At 39.6% G+C, this 15,795-nt stretch overlaps 1 protein-coding gene across 1 annotated transcript in view; it reads right to left on the reverse strand.

Moving 5' to 3' along the window:
• Nucleotides 1–15,303, reverse strand: part of LOC138167319 (zinc finger protein 215-like) — a 15,885-nt gene extending 582 nt beyond the window's left edge. Inside the window, 7 exon segments of the mRNA XM_069096015.1 lie at nt 1–2; nt 4–829; nt 2,264–2,359; nt 3,788–3,914; nt 11,768–11,856; nt 13,712–14,207; nt 14,703–15,303. The exon segment at nt 1–2 is cut by the window's left edge and continues 582 nt beyond it. Coding sequence (XP_068952116.1) covers nt 1–2; nt 4–829; nt 2,264–2,359; nt 3,788–3,914; nt 11,768–11,856; nt 13,712–14,207; nt 14,703–15,167 — 2,101 coding nt within the window. The 5' untranslated portion in view covers nt 15,168–15,303.
• Nucleotides 15,304–15,795: the final 492 nt, after the last annotated feature.

Genomic DNA, 15,795 nt, shown 5'->3' on the forward strand with positions numbered 1-15,795 from the left:
TAGGATTTCTCTCCAGAATGAATTCTTTGATGAATATTGAGTTGTGAAATCTGGCTATAAGCTTTTCCACATTCATTGCACTTAAAAGGTTTCTCACTTTTATGAATAAACAGATGTTGAGTAAGATGTGCCCTCTGGGTGAAGGCCCTCCCACACTCATTACATTTAAAAGGTTTCTCTCCAGAATGTATTCTGTGATGTTGAGTAAGGCTTGCCCTTTGGGTAAAGGCTTTCCCACATTCATTGCATTTATAGGGTTTCTCTCCAGAATGACCTGCATGATGAAGGTTAAATTGTGAAATCTGGCTGAAGGCTTCCCCAAATTCATTATATATCAATCTATAATTCTCTGTGTAGATTTTTTTACATTTATTTAATTCTGAATTATCTTGGACACTTTTTCCATGTGTGTCAAAGCTATAAAGCCTAGGGATTGTCTCATTTATTCTATTTGTATCCCCAGTGCCTACAACAGTACCTGGCACATAATAGGCACCTAATAAATGATTGTCAATTGACTGATTTACTATAGGAGTTCTCTGTTGTGTAACTAGGATTGAGCTCAGACTGAAGCATCCCCCAAATTCATTGTTTTTAGAGCTTTTCTCCATACTTAGAATTTCTTCATGTGTGACTGTTACTTGTTTCAAACGTGTTTCCTGATGGCCCTGATGCCTCACTAGTGAGCCATAACATTTACAAGCTTCTTCCAGTCTAGAGTCCCAGGAACTATGTCCCATAGTTCTTTCCATCAGCATCTCCTGAGATGATTCATCTACAGTAGTTCCCCACATTGGAATAAACTCTGCTTCAGGTCCAATGTCCCAATCTGAAAGAAATTTAAAAATATGAACAGCCTCTTTGCTGAAAGAAATAAAACTGTCTCAAGAACTAAATAATAAAATGCAGAAAATGCCTTGCAAAGTAACTCGTATTTTCTACAGTCCCTTTAATATCACCAAAGTGTTTTTATCCCAGAAATCCTGTATGGAAATTATTACAATTATCATCATTGTAATTTTCTAGAAGGAAAAAAAAAGTTTAAATGATCTACCTGCAGGAAAATAGCTAATGAGGAACAGAAATGGTATTTGAACACATTTCACCAAAAACCAATTCCAAAGCTCTTTCCCATGAAAGCAATGAGAATATACTTTGTATTATGTACCTTATTAAGAGTGTTTAGGAAACTAAAAATACTCTTTTAGGTATATATCTTTATTGACTGCTCTTAAAACAGTCTAACCATCTGAGAATAATCTGAAAAGGAAAAGGAATAAACGAGGGCATTGACCGGCTAAACAAAGGAGACAGAGGAAATATTAAGATGAACAAATACGGTGAAAACAGGAGATGATCAGAAGATAAAACTTTTTTTTAATCACACTTTTGGATTTTTTCAAAATACCTTATACAAAACCATCAGAGAAAACTTACTCTTACAGGCAGTGGTCATGTTACAGAGGGATTCTCATTCAAATATGGGATGAACTAGATGGTTTCTAAGGTCTTTCAACTGTGACATTCTATGATTCTATTCAATACCATCTCATAAGGAAAAGAGATGTAAAATGAAGATTATGAAAACACCACTGGATTTAAATAGAAGAAACCAGTGATGTCTTTTAAGAGCAATTTCTAAAAATTAATGCATGCTGAAGCCAGTTTCTAGGTTATGAAGAAAGGAATATAACCAGAGGCAAAGTCCTTATCTGCCCTAAGTCTCAGTTTGTCATTTGTAAAATTAGATAGTTGGAGGTGGCCTCTAAGATCCCTTATAGTTCTAAATCTATGATCCTAGTTGAGAATCAAGAGATTAGAGGCATAAGGCTCACATTACTTGTTGATAATGAAAATACATGTATCAGCTCAAATCAACTGATTTCACCCCTTCTCCAAAAATTTGGAAAGCTTTAAGATATGGTTGCTGGAGTCACATTTTAAAAACATCTTCTCCCTGACTGCGTTGCTGTTGTTCAGTTGCCTGAGTCACACCTGACTTTTCATGACCCCATTTGGGGTTTTCTTGGCAAAGACACTGGAGTGATTTGCCATTTCTTTCTCCATCTCATTTTATAGATGAGGAAACTGAGATGACCACGTTTAAATGACTTGCCCAAGGTCACAAAGCTATTAAGTATCTCAGGTTGGATTTGAACTCAGGAAGGATCTTCCTAACTCCAAGCCTAGCACTCTCCAATTCACCACCCATCTGAGCAGGTGCTGGTTATTAATTGCCCTTGATAGTTTGTCATTAACTCACATGGGCAGATGCTTCCTGGAGCTTCATTCTTCAGCAACCATGGTACTTCTCCATGCTCCAATTGTGAGATCACATCTGGTTTGGAAACTGCAAGTTCTATGCATGGAAAAGAAAAACAAAATGGACATTCACATCAAGAAAAAAGCTATTTCATAATATGATCCAAACCCTTTAATAGTTAGTAAGGAGTATACAGGTATTCATAGACAGAGGGCACAGGACCAGTTGAATAGGAAGGGATGATACTTAAAAGGTGAAATTAAGAGGTGAGAGAGGAATATAATGAGAGGAAATGGGGAAAGATAGAATGGGGTAAATTATCTCATATAGAAGAGGCAAGGGAAAACTGTTACAATGGAGGGGAAGAACAGGAAGGCAAAAGGGAATTAGTCAATCTTATTTTCAATGAATCTGGCTTAGGGAGGGAACGATATATACACTAAATAGGGTATCTCACCCTACAGGAGAGTAGGGGGGAAGGGGATAATAGGGGAAATGATGAAAGGGAGGGCAGGCTGGGGGGAAGAGAAGTTGGAAGCACCCACTTTTGAAAAGGGACAGGATCAAAGTAGAGAATAGAACAAGTGGGGGGTGGGATGGGATGGAGGGAAATATAGTCAGTCTTTCACAATACATCCACTATGGAAATGTTTTGCATAGCTACACTTGTACAACCTATATTGAACTGCTTTTCTTCCCAGTAAGGGTGCATGACAAGGGAGGTAGGGAAAGAATGTGGAATTCAAAGGATAAAAATAAAATGTTTAAAAAATATATTATTATTATTATTATTTTACATGTAACTAGGAAATAAGATATACAGGCACTGGGGCACAGAGATCCACCATGACCTATTGGAAAGTCAGAAGGGGGATGGTGGAAGACATAGGAGAAAGCAGATTGGGGGAGGAGATATTCAGTGGAATTACTGTTTTGGGGTGGTGGGTAGAGGAAAAATGGGGAGAAAATTTGTAACTCAAAATCTTGTGGAAATGAATGATGTAAACTAAAAAATAAATAAATAATAAAAAATAGTAAGGAGAAATATACTAAGAAAACCCAAAGAGAATTTTAAAGGATTTCAGAAGGATATTCAGTAATGGGTTCTTAACCTTATAGGGAAAATGGATCACAGAACTGATTTCAGCTCATAAAGACATAAAGTCCTTTCTTTTCCCTCATAGACAAATACACATCTCCTACTCCTGGTGGTATCTGCATTAGAATCCTGGCAGGAGATCCTAGACAAAGGGAAGCAATTGATTAGGAAAGGACATTTTCAGAGGGAGCAATGGAGAAGTGAAGTTGCTCCATTTTTAGTTCTACATGGCAAAAATCTTTAATTGGGGAAGAATTAATAGAAAAATCTTATACATTAAGTCAAAATGAGCTAATAAGAATTCCTGGCATTTACATAGTAATTGAAAACTAAGCTAATACTTCTGACATCCCAGAGTTTTGAATAATCAAGTGAAAGAAAAACATCCCTAAGTAAAAATTTGGAGTCAAAAGAGAAAGATTTACCGATAAAGACCAGGTTTCTATAGTTTTCCATCAGCACATCCCTACAGAAGTCCTGCTGACCAGAGTCCAATTGTGCCCACTCTTCCCAAGTGAAGTCTGGAGCCACATCCTGGAATGTGATGGTTTCCTGAAAGAGCAAACATATTTCTGCTTGTCTAGGATTTACTTGCACCTTGCTGCTTGTTCACCACTACATCAATCATAACATGAAACCAGCAGTGAAAGAAATGAACAGGAAGCATCAGAAATGTTTTGGACACTGGTCAGGCAGTATAATAATTTGCTACTGCATTGTTAAATAATTTGTTATTTCATATCTATCTTCTATATATCACTTTGTCATATTTAAAGCATAAAAGGAAAATGCAACACATCCTCTAATGATAAGGAGTTTGCTTTCTTTGAGAATCACTGAATCCTATTAGCCAAAGAGAACCTTCCTCCCATAAATAGTCACTAAAGCTTGACAGTGCTGAAAGATCTGAGGGGCACATAACACATAAATAATCCTGTTAATTGCTGAATTTCACTTTTGTTCCTTGTCTTAGAAGCAGTAAGAATAAAAATAACTCATGACTTCCTTCCTAAACCTGTATGTTTAACAATCATAATTATTAAAAATCTCTCTCAAAGGAATGAAGGAATGAATAGAAAATACACTTGGGTTGTCTCATTAGAAAACACCATTTTGAAAGCATTTACTAAAGACCATTGACTATGTGCTAGGAGTTGGCCATATATAAAAAGTAAACCATCTCTGCTATCAAGGAACTTACAGTCAACTGGAGGTAAATAAATATGTACCAGATAAGTAAATGCAAAATACATACAAATCAAATAAATGCCTCCTTTAAGAACTGGCTCTAAGTTAAAAACTAAAGGGAGCTAAAGATTATAAGAGAGAGAGAACACTGCAGGTGTGGAGGACAGCCTGAGAAAAGGCATGCAAGTGGAAGAGAAACCCAATTCAAAGGCAGCGGTAAAAGGAAGCCAATTTAGCTAGAACATAGAAATTGTTTTTTAAACAAATTTTATTAATATCCTTTATTATTTGCATTTACAAAATTTCTCACAGTACCCTCACTTTCCCTTTCCAGAAAACCATCCCAACATAACAAATAATATTTTTAAGGAAAAAAAAAAGCAAAAATCAGCAATAGGATAAATAAATTAAAAAAATATATGAAAATAGGTACATGGGCCACACGCAGCAATCTTCCACTACCACAAGAGAAGGAGGTAGAGGAATTTTCTCTTCATTCTTCTTTGAAAATGTGGTTTTTTTGTAATTTTGTAATGTTCACATAGATTGTTTTGTGTTCTTTCCTTTTACCCTGTTATGGTTATGTATATATTTTTTTACTTTGTTTACTCCATTCTGCACCAAGGTAATTTTATTTTTTGCAAGTAAATATTCCCATGTTTCTCTGTATTCATCAAATTCATCACTTCTTACAACACAGTAATATCCCCAAACATTCACATACCATAGCTTTTTTAGTTACTGCTCAAATGAAATACATTCTCTTTTTTCCCATTTTTTTTTTTTTTTGCTATCATAAGAAGGGCTGATATAAATATTTTGGTATATACATAGGGACTTTCAATCAATCAACTGGTGTAAGACTAGTAACAGAATCTCTGAGTCAAAGGTTCAGACATTTTAATCCCTTTATTTGCATAATTCCAAATTGCTTTCCAAAATGCCTCTACCAATTCACAACTCCACCAAGGATGAACTTCTGCTCCTATTTTCCCACAATCCCTCAACAATGACTTTCTCATCTTTTGCCATCTTTGCCAATGTACAAGTTGTGAAGTAAAACCTGAGGGTTGTGTCATGTGTATTTCTCTTCTTTTAAGAACCCTTTGTTCATATCCTTCGATTACATATCTATTGGGAAATGAAGTATATACATATATAACATTTAATTGAGTTTTATCAAATATCCCTTTCTTAGCATGATTGGTATAGCTTAAAAACTAATTGTAGTAGTATGTCATTTTTATTATACTGGCAAGACCAAGACATGAACACTAAATAAATATTTAAATTGGTCTTTTATTTATTTATTTATTTGTTGTTTTTTGCTTTTTGGAGGGCAATTGGGGTTAAGTAACTTGCCCAAGGTTACATGGCTAGTATTTTTGTGTAGCTATTAAGTGTCTGAGGCTGGAACCGAACTCAGGTCCTCCTGACTCTGGGGCCGACGCTCTACTCACTGCGCCACCTAGCCACCCCAAGGTCTTTATTTCTTTAAGGAAAGTTTTGTTATAAAATCTTTATTAGTAATTTGTATGACTTGTTAAATTGATGTGCAAGTATTGTACATATTTTGTAATTATTTTTAGTGAGTGTCTCTTGTGTTTTGTTGTTCTTAGAATGTTATTGGGCTTTTGTAAAACAAAAATTTGTGGAGGCCTACAACCTTGATGAAGTCATTCTCAATCAGTTATCTTTGCTGATTTCCAAAGACTTCCCAAGTAAGCCATCATATCATCATCAAATTGGCAAGATATTTCTTTCACTTTCTTCCACTTCTTTCTCTTATCATATTGCTTTTGCTAACCATCCTAGCATTCTATCAGATAACAAATAGCAACTAAAGCATTCTCTTTGTGCTTGTTTGGGGTTTGTTTTGTTTGCTTACTTTTTTGGAGGGTTCAACATTTTTTCTCCTTCTGGAGGTAGTCTGTAGGCTCTTCTGACCAGCATTTTGTTTTCTGTGTTCAGAAGGTCTGATCAGTTTTCTTGTTTTGTTTCTTGCATTATAATGTTTAGGTTTTTTGACTTGCATTCTTCTGGGAGACTAATCATCCTTAAATTATCTCTATGCATACTGTCTTCAAAATTGATGTGCTTTGCGTAATGAAGATCATGTTTCCTCTTAACATTATTGCCTTTTACTTCTCTTTTTCCTGACTGTCCTTCACTTCTGTGTATTTGCATTCACAATCAATTACTTGCTACCAGGGTTTCAACTTTTTCTGTTCTATCAATTCTTTCTGCTGCACATGCCATAAATTCTACTTTCATAGTTCTTAATTCTCTCTTGAATCATTCAGAAACATCCTGCTGTGCTTCCATGCTTTCCTGGGAATCCACAGGGTACTCTGTCTCATTAGGTATTGATAAATTTTCCTTTATCCGTTGATATTTATTTAGACATGTCTGGACTCATTTACCTGATTAAGAGGTCATATTATCTTCTGTTATTAAAGTTTTTCCTGCTGTTTTATGTACTTTTGCTCAGTCTCTGAATTTTCTTCCTTCTGAGATCTCTGTTAACGTCAGTTTTTTTTCCCCCTTATATTTCCCTATAACTTTGTGGCCCTTTCTCTTTGGCTGTGGATTCTCTGGGGACTAGACCTCAAAGCTGTCTTGGTCTCCTCCTAAGCCGGGAAATTCATTTTCCATTGGCATCAATCTCTGTCTCAAGTTTCTTCTAGGGGGAATTAACTGGTTTTAGGTGAATTCGGGGCTCCTTTCCTTTAGGTCTTGTGGAATTCAACACACAACAGCAACCTACCATTCCCTCTGTTCCTCAGCTATCAGACTGAGCACTGTGGCTACCCCAGGAGAACATGCTTCCCATAATTTTGAACATCTTTCACAAAAGAGGGTGAGGGAAAAGGCAGAACTGACTTCTTTTTTTTTTTTTTTTTGCCTTTTGGAGGGCAATTTTGGGGTTAAGTAACTTGCCCAAGGTTACACGGCTAGTATTTTTGTGTGGGTGTTAAGTGTCTCAGGCTGGAACCGAACTCGGGTCCTCCCGACTCCAGGGCCAGCGCTTTATTCACTGCGCCACCTAGCCGCCCCAAAATTTTTTTTCTTTTTTTTTTTAAGCAATTGGGGTTAAGTAACTTGCTCAAGGTTACACGGCCAGTTATTTCTGGGTGTGGTGCTAAGTGTCTGAGCCCGGGATTCGATCTCCAGGTCGTCCCAACACTGGAACCGGTGCTCTTACTCGCTGAGCCACCTGGCCGCCACTAGAACTGACTTCTATTACTTGGTACAGGTTCAGGAGGAAAGGGGATGACTGGCAGAGAATGCAGGAGCAGCAAGGGAATTCCAGAAACAAGTCTATGGGCCTGGTTGTGCTGCACTGGCAGAGTGTTGGGGATGATAAGGAAGGAGGTGCTGAGTGAGCATGTTAGGAATTAGCTTTTGGGGCAGCTAGGTGGCTAAGTGAATGGAGCACTGGCCCTGGAGTCAGGAGGACCTGAGTTCAAATCCAGCTTCATATACAACACAAAAACTAGCTGTGTGACCTTGGGCAAGTCATTTAACCCCAAGTGCCCTACAGCAAACAGAAAAAAAAAGTCAGGAAGAATTAGCTTTCTCAAGTATCAGTTACCTCCTAAGGGTTCTTGGTGTCTCAGAGCATAGATATAGCTCTTGTGTATACTTCTTATTTTGTAGAGTCTTTAGAGGTCATGCAGATCAGAAAAAAAGTCTAGTTTTCCATGCAATTGGCCATAAAACCCCAACTGGAACAGAACTTCTTGCATTAACATCAACTTTTAAATCAATATTTTTAGATGCCACTTTCAAAGATTCTTACCAGTCAATCAATCTACAGATATTTATTAAACGCCTGGGATATATGACAAGCACTGCTAGATACTAAGAAATACAAAGAAAAAAGGCAGGCAATCTACACTCTGGGGCAGAGAAAGGGGAGGAGGGCCCTGGGACAGGAAGCATATATACATGTAAGTAAATACAAAATATAAAAGCAAATAAACGTAACTTTATTGTTTATTATTTAAGGGAGAGAAGCAGGGTTTCACAACTGGAGTCAGAAGGGAGTAAGATGAGAAACGAGAAAAGGCTACAGCAGGATGGCAGTGCTTAAATTAACATGAAAAGGAAGTCAGATCCCTACTTAAGAGTCAGAGATGAGGCAGTGATGCATTCTAGGAATGGGGGGGATAATCTATGTAAAGGAACAGAAAAGGAGATTAGAATGTCCTGTACCAAGAATAGTTAAGCAGGTCAATTTGCTGGGAAAAAAAGAATGCATGAAGAAAAATGCAAGAAATCTTAAGAACTAGAAGGTTGTGCAATTGTGCCAAGTAGATACGCCCCACATCTGTCACGTGGACCAGGGTCTAAAGGCACTGCAAAGAAGAGGGTTCTAGAAACTGGACCTGTTGTTCAAAAGTCCAGAGTAAAATCTGACAGCCTGTCACTTTTGGTGTTAGGGTGACTGACTATGGCCAATCAAACCAAATGGAAAGTGTGGATGAGGCTGGAAGTATGACAAAGGTCATATGGTTCAGGAAATAAAACCATAGAGACTGGTGACCCAGCACACAGTATAGAAGACTAGAAAAGCTCAGCCTCAGAGGAACTAGACAAATACTGGAAACTAAGAACAAAATAAAAGGACTTTGGGTCAGAACCTGTCTCAGAGTTCTAAGGCCCTAAGTCATTTGGAGCTGAACTCAAGGCATGAAGTTACTAGACTTCATGTTACTTCATTACTTCTACTTACTTGAAGTTATTATTCAACCAGAGCAACAGGGCACTAAGATCACAACCTGACACTGGGCAACAAGCACAAAGGGAGATTCACATAAATACAGATTCAGCATTTTAGCCCATACTTAAGATGAAGAGGTACTGGTAACTTACTAACTAATCATTATGAGCGCTCTCTAACATTTACTTTCTTCACCCCAGTTTGGATTACTTACTGTAATATTCTGAAAATTCTACATGAAAATCTTTCAATTACATTATCGTCTGCAGAAAGCATCTAGCTAGTCTGATGTTCAACCATCTGTCTTGTCAAAACCAAGAAAATCTTTAGAAGGAAAGAAAATCCTCACAATAGTAACTGTTATTATGATAATACTCAAATAGATCTGTGATCTCATCTATTTGACTTCATCCATATCAGTCCCTCCATGGAGACTCTCGTCCATCTCTCACATGATTCATTCACCACAGAGGATCCACCCAGTGTGCTGGGGGATCTTCTTCCCTTTCCCCTGACCTCCTGAGAATATGATGGAGCCTTCAAGCTATCTAGTTCACATTTATATATTCCATGCTTTAAGATTTGTAAAACACTTTACATATGGAAACTCATTTAATCTGTATTCCCTTTGTAACCCTAGATATTTCAAAGGGATAAAGAGGGAAAGAGATTGCAGAGCACAGGCTATTCATTTGAGTTGTTGCTGTTTAAGTCAGGTTTAAAAATTTCCTGGATATTATTAACATTGGTAAGTTACTGGGCAGCCCTTTTTTCTTCAAAAGGCACAGTTTTAATATTATCAGGTAAATTAAGTACATTTCCAGTAAGACCAGGTAATTTTTATTGTAGCACTTCACTTGCATAACAGTACCACACCAGAACCAGTGGATTCTCTTACCAGTTCCCTATTTATATAATTTAATAACTGTATCACATTTTTCCAATAGGCTAGTTATAAACTGTATCCCAAAAATTTTAGAGCAGTTTTAAGCTTTAAACATTTAATAAGTATTAAACGTTTAAAAATTAAAACAGCACTAAGGATTTTGGGACACTTTGTATGTATATTTTGAGTGACCATTTGAGGAATGGAGAAAAAATCTTTTTAACATGATGCACAAAGACAGGAGCTCAGAAGTGAGTGGAAGATTGAAGAAGGTATCAATGCTCAGCTGAGGCCTCGGGAAGCAGAGGCTCTCAATATACTCTCCATTCAAGGAGAACTGAACTCAATCGTGGGAGGGCCAGGGCCAAGAAATGGGGATAAGTAGGTCAATCTATTTCTAACAGTTTGACAGATCTATGTTAGTTAGCCTGACATAGCCATGATTACTACACAGAACACCATTTTTCTGGTGCAAAAGGTAAAAATCCTAGAATTGGATCCCACCCTATCCTTTCACCCCTTCATTTGCCTCTCAAAATACTTGAAACATTCTCCCCTGCTCCATTCAAATGCACAGTATTCAATATTCTCTTCAAACCTAGCTCCCACCACTACTTAATATGAACCCTCTACTGTAGCAAGGACATTATATTCACACTGATTATTGCAAAGAGCATGTTCCTTATCTCTTTCGGACATGTGATATTTTTATTCTTTTTACTTAAAAATCTATTTTCTCACCCTCTCCAATCAAAGAGTACCCATTTTTAGGGGCAACCAGGTGGCGCAGTAAGAGCGCTGGCCCCTGAGTCAGGAGACCCAGGATCGGTTCCAGCCTCAGATATTTAGCACCCACACAAAATAACTGGCTTTGTAACCTTGAGCAAGTTACTTAACCCCAACTGCTTTAAGAAAAAAAAAAAGTACCCATTTTTTCAGTACTCACATCCTGTATTCTAAACCACATTAATCTTTTCTGTCTCTGATGCCAGGCAGATGGATAGATAGACAGATAGACAGATGGACAGACCTTGCTTTCTATATCATAAATTATGACACTTAATGCTTTGCATTGCTTCTTAATTTTTTTATATATTTTTATATATATCAGACTTGGCATTCAAACAAGATTATAATGTCCTTATTTCTAAAGAATCTATTTTACATTTGCTTTGTATCCTTCAGAATGAATGCCATACCAGTGGGCACATTTTTTTAAATGGCTTTTATGCTTTAGTAGTGTAAGGAGTTCCCAGTTGGGCACTACCTGTACCAATGCAATGTACCTTATCTGCAACTCAGAGTCTTAAAGTTTCCTAAAGCACTGAGAGGTTAAATAACTTGCCCCATTAACACAAAGCCATTTTGCATCAAAGGCAGAACTTGAATCTGGATCTTGGCCTCCTAGGCCAACACACTAAGCTACTATGTTAGCACCTAATAGACTAAAATGAATGACAGTTGGGCAAAGAAAATAGGGAGTATTCCCTACAGAGTCCACCATCCCTCAGAACAGGTCCAATGTCTGGGGGTACAGAACAGAAAAGTGACTGTACTGAGACTCAAGTCAGCACTGTAGGAAAAGGAAAGGACCTTTTAACTCACCTGAAAGCTGGCTACTGGCAACACAGCAGACATTCCCTCCTTCTCTGTTCTTCCCTCTTGGAGAAGAGGAGACTCTTGAGAAGTTGGAACTAGGGAGAAGAAAATGAAAATAAGATCAGTGCCCAGGCTCTACAAATTCAGAAAAAACGGCAAGGGCACCTAGAGCTCTAACGTTATGTCCCTATATTGACAGCACATTTCCAAGGAGAGAATTTAGATTTGAACAACAGACATACAGCCTGGTCTGTTTAATCATTCTATGCCTAATCTAATATGCCATGTGGAGTGTAAAATTCAGTATTTCTGCCATAGTTTTTTCTCCATGTATGAGGAACTATCTCTTCAAGAATACAGAATAAATCAATTTTTTGACTTCCTTTCAGAAAACTACTTGCTCAAGGTTATTTCTGGGTGTGGTGCTAAGTATCTGAGCCCGGATTTGATCCCCAGGTCATCCCGATACTGGAGCCCGTGCTCTTACACGCTGTGCTACCTGGCCACCTCTCATCTCCATTCTTTATGCTGAAGACTTCAATTTAAATTTGTTGATGCCCCCAACTACCTCTTCTCCCAAATTCATCCCTCTCAACAACTCCCAAAATCTATACTGTCACTCCAGTTCAGCCACCCACAGGTATAGTCCTACCCTTGATTTCATTATTATCCACAAATATTCTGCCTTCATAGTCCATAACTCTGAAATTCTTCTTTTGTATTGTAACTTTCTGTTTTTCCATCTCTCCTTGTCCCTCACCCCATTCTCTAGCTTCCTAAACCTATTCTCCATCTTCACTGCAACTTCCTGTTACTCTTTCTACCTGATTTTACAATCCATTATCCCTACTCTGGCCCTATATTCTTCCCCTCAAAATCTTGACCAGTTAACAGTTAGTTAACCAGTTCACTGCCTTCAATACTTAAATCTCATGACCCAATGTCCTATTGCCATTGAGCCCTTTCCAAACTCGAGCTCTGGATGACCAGCTTTATCCACCTTTTCAGTTCCTATTGTGGTGCTTTCATATGTCACTGGAAAAAGTCAAACAACCATCCTCATTAGGTCCACTAAAAACATTATACGATCTCAACTAGACCTATAAAACAATTCTTTAACTCTTCCCTAATTTACTATCCCAATCTCCAGAGGATATACCAAACATTCTCTCCACTCTTCAATACACCCACCCAACCCCACTCTTCCTTCTCTCAGTAGACCATCTTGCCTTTTAACTACAAGACTGAGGCCAACTATCAGCAGCTCCTTCCCTCCCCCAACTTAACACTAAAATTACCTCAAGGCATACATCTCCCTTTCTCTCTTCCTTTGCTCCAGTCTCAAAGGATGAGACTGCTTGACTTGCCAACAACTCCTCTATTAGTATCCTTGAATCTATTTTCTCCTTGAATTTGTTCCTTTGATAAAAACCTCTCACTTTCAACCTCTCCTCACCCAATGGATCCTTTCTTGCTTCCTTTAACCATGCCCAAATCTCCCTACTCTTTTGAAATTCTCACTTCTCCTTCTCCAATTATTGTCCTATATCTCACCTCCCCTTCAAAGCTATACTCCCAGAAAAAGCTGTGTAAATTCATTGCTCCCACTTCCTCACCTTCCTACTTACTTCTTAATGCCTTAGGATCTGCATTCCATCTCCACCACTTGATTGAAACTGCTGTCTCCAAGTCACTAATAAACTTTTCATTGCTAAATTCAATGCCCTTTTCACAGGTCTCCGCTTCCTTGACCTCACCATAGCATTAACACTATTGTCCACTCACAAGGACAAGACCCAGCTGGATAACATAAGACAAAGGAATCAACTTAGAGATTAAAAAGGTTCTCACTCCCTGTCCCCAGACTCTGGGTAGTATCTGTCCTCTAGAGACCTCCCTTCACACCCTGATGAGAGTTGACTTTTCCTTCTATCATTCTGCAGTTCTCACCTTCCTCCTCAAGCATTTGGGTCAAATCCTCCACCAGGGTGACCACCTCCTCAATGTTCTCTGGATGCTGTGACTTCACCCAAATCCTGATCTCACTAGGCAAGATGGTCAGGAATTGCTCCAGCACCAGCAGCTCCAGGATCTGCTCCTTTGTGTGAATCTCTGGCCTCAGCCACTGAAGACAGAGTTCCCAGAGCTGGTTCACAGCCTCACGGGGTCCAGCTTTCTCTGGGTATGAAAAACATCTGAAGCTCTGGCGAGAAGCCTCATGGTTAAATTTTTCTCTTCCTAGGGTGGTTACCTGTTCCCTTGAATCATCCCTATCTTGTGCATGCATTGCCAGGATTTGGGGGTTCACAGAGATGGTCATCATGTTATTCAGGGCCATCATCTCTCCACCTGGGACTGTCACCATGGACTTCAAATCTGAATTCCCAGAAGAGAGCCAGTTCCCTTCAGCCTCAGACTGGACACCTGCATACATTCTTGAGGGGTGCTGTGGACAAAGATACACACACATATATGTATCATGGTTAAACGAAAGGACCAAGATTTCTTAGTCACTCACCATCTGACTTCAGGATCATAAGATCGTTAAGAGACTCTGGACATACAAATAACCCAGAAAGGGAGTAGTGGCCAACAGTGGAATACTTTGTTATACAAGGTGTTAATTTCACAGTATTGTTTCAGATACACACAACTGTTCAGTTTTACACACACGAGTATAGACAGACACACGTACATATATGCATATATATACATATATACTTCTATTTAGTGCTTTTAAATTCACATTTCCTTACAACTACCCTGTGAGCTAGTTAGTAAGCCTTATGATCTGCATTGTACAGATGAAGAAACTGAGATCTCAGTTGGGTTAACTGATTTACCCGAACAGAGAACCAGGACTTGAACTCAGACCTCTCCTGACTCGGTGCCCTTTATCCTACGCTATGCTGTTTTTTTTTTTTTTAACAGAAATACACACATGCAGACAAACACTACAAAGAGACTCCTTCTCCCACCACTCCATGCTGCTCATAGCTGAAAAATGCATGCATTTTGCTTGTGATGCAAACTCCTCGGGGGCAGAGACTGCGTCCCTGGGTCCAGGACCGCGGCGGTCTCTCCACCCAGCCCCTTTTCCACTAGGCGGGCAGCAGCTCGCGCCAGCCCGGCTGGGTCTTCGGAGGAGCCGGAGGGGCGGGAAGGGAAGCCCCGGTGCGAGGAGATGGTACAGGAAGCAGGAGGGGGAAAAACTCCTCCCGAGGCGAAGTTTGCGTCCAGCGCCGGCGGGCCTCCCCTGGCCCGAGGCCCGCACTCTGCCCCTACGGGAGAAGCTCTCCCGCCGCCAGAACCCGACCGCTCGGACCAGAGACCCGCAGGGAGGCGCCGGCTCTGGGACTTGGGGGAGGGGACTCTGGGTCCTCAACACCTGGTGGTTTGTGTCCATCAGAGTTCAAAGTGTGAGCGACCTCGCAGCAAAGCCACCGCAGGCAGGGCAGACAATTACGAGCGAACAACGGCGCTGCGTGCGCATCCGCGCCCTCCGCACAGTAAGGACCCCAGAGGATTCGCGCGGAACTACGATTCCCAGAATCCTCCGGCCACAAACGTTTCTGAAGCCTGGGAAAGAAATCCTGGGCTTGGACTCTGAAGACGATCCTTTCAGTGTCAGTTCCAGTGGCGAATCCCGGCTCCTACTCTTACCAGCAGCCGCCATAATTTTTTTTTTTTTGCCAGCAAAAATGAGAGGCTAGATAGAGGTATGAGGAGTTCTTAGCCTTTTTGTGATTGTCATCGACCCTTTCTGCAATCTGCTTTAGGTCCCCTGTCACAATGTTGTTTTAATGCCTAACATAAACTACATATGAAACGGGTTACATTTAAATATATTTGTCCAGACTCCGCCCTCCACGCAGCTCGCGCTTTACTTAGTGCAGAATCTCGAGCTCAGATTGTGAGTCAGGACAGCTTCCTAGGTCTCCCCACAGCATCCACGCCTTCAGGGGCGTATCTGACTGTGTCTGTCCTGTCCTCAATAAACCCTGGTGGTTTCCTCTTGTCTCAAGAATAAAATG

This window comes from Petaurus breviceps, unplaced genomic scaffold (assembly GCF_028583685.1).
Source record: "Petaurus breviceps papuanus isolate PSGF00001 unplaced genomic scaffold, PetGlider_PUasm1.0 229, whole genome shotgun sequence".
In the NCBI taxonomy this organism is placed as follows: Eukaryota; Metazoa; Chordata; class Mammalia; order Diprotodontia; family Petauridae; genus Petaurus; species Petaurus breviceps.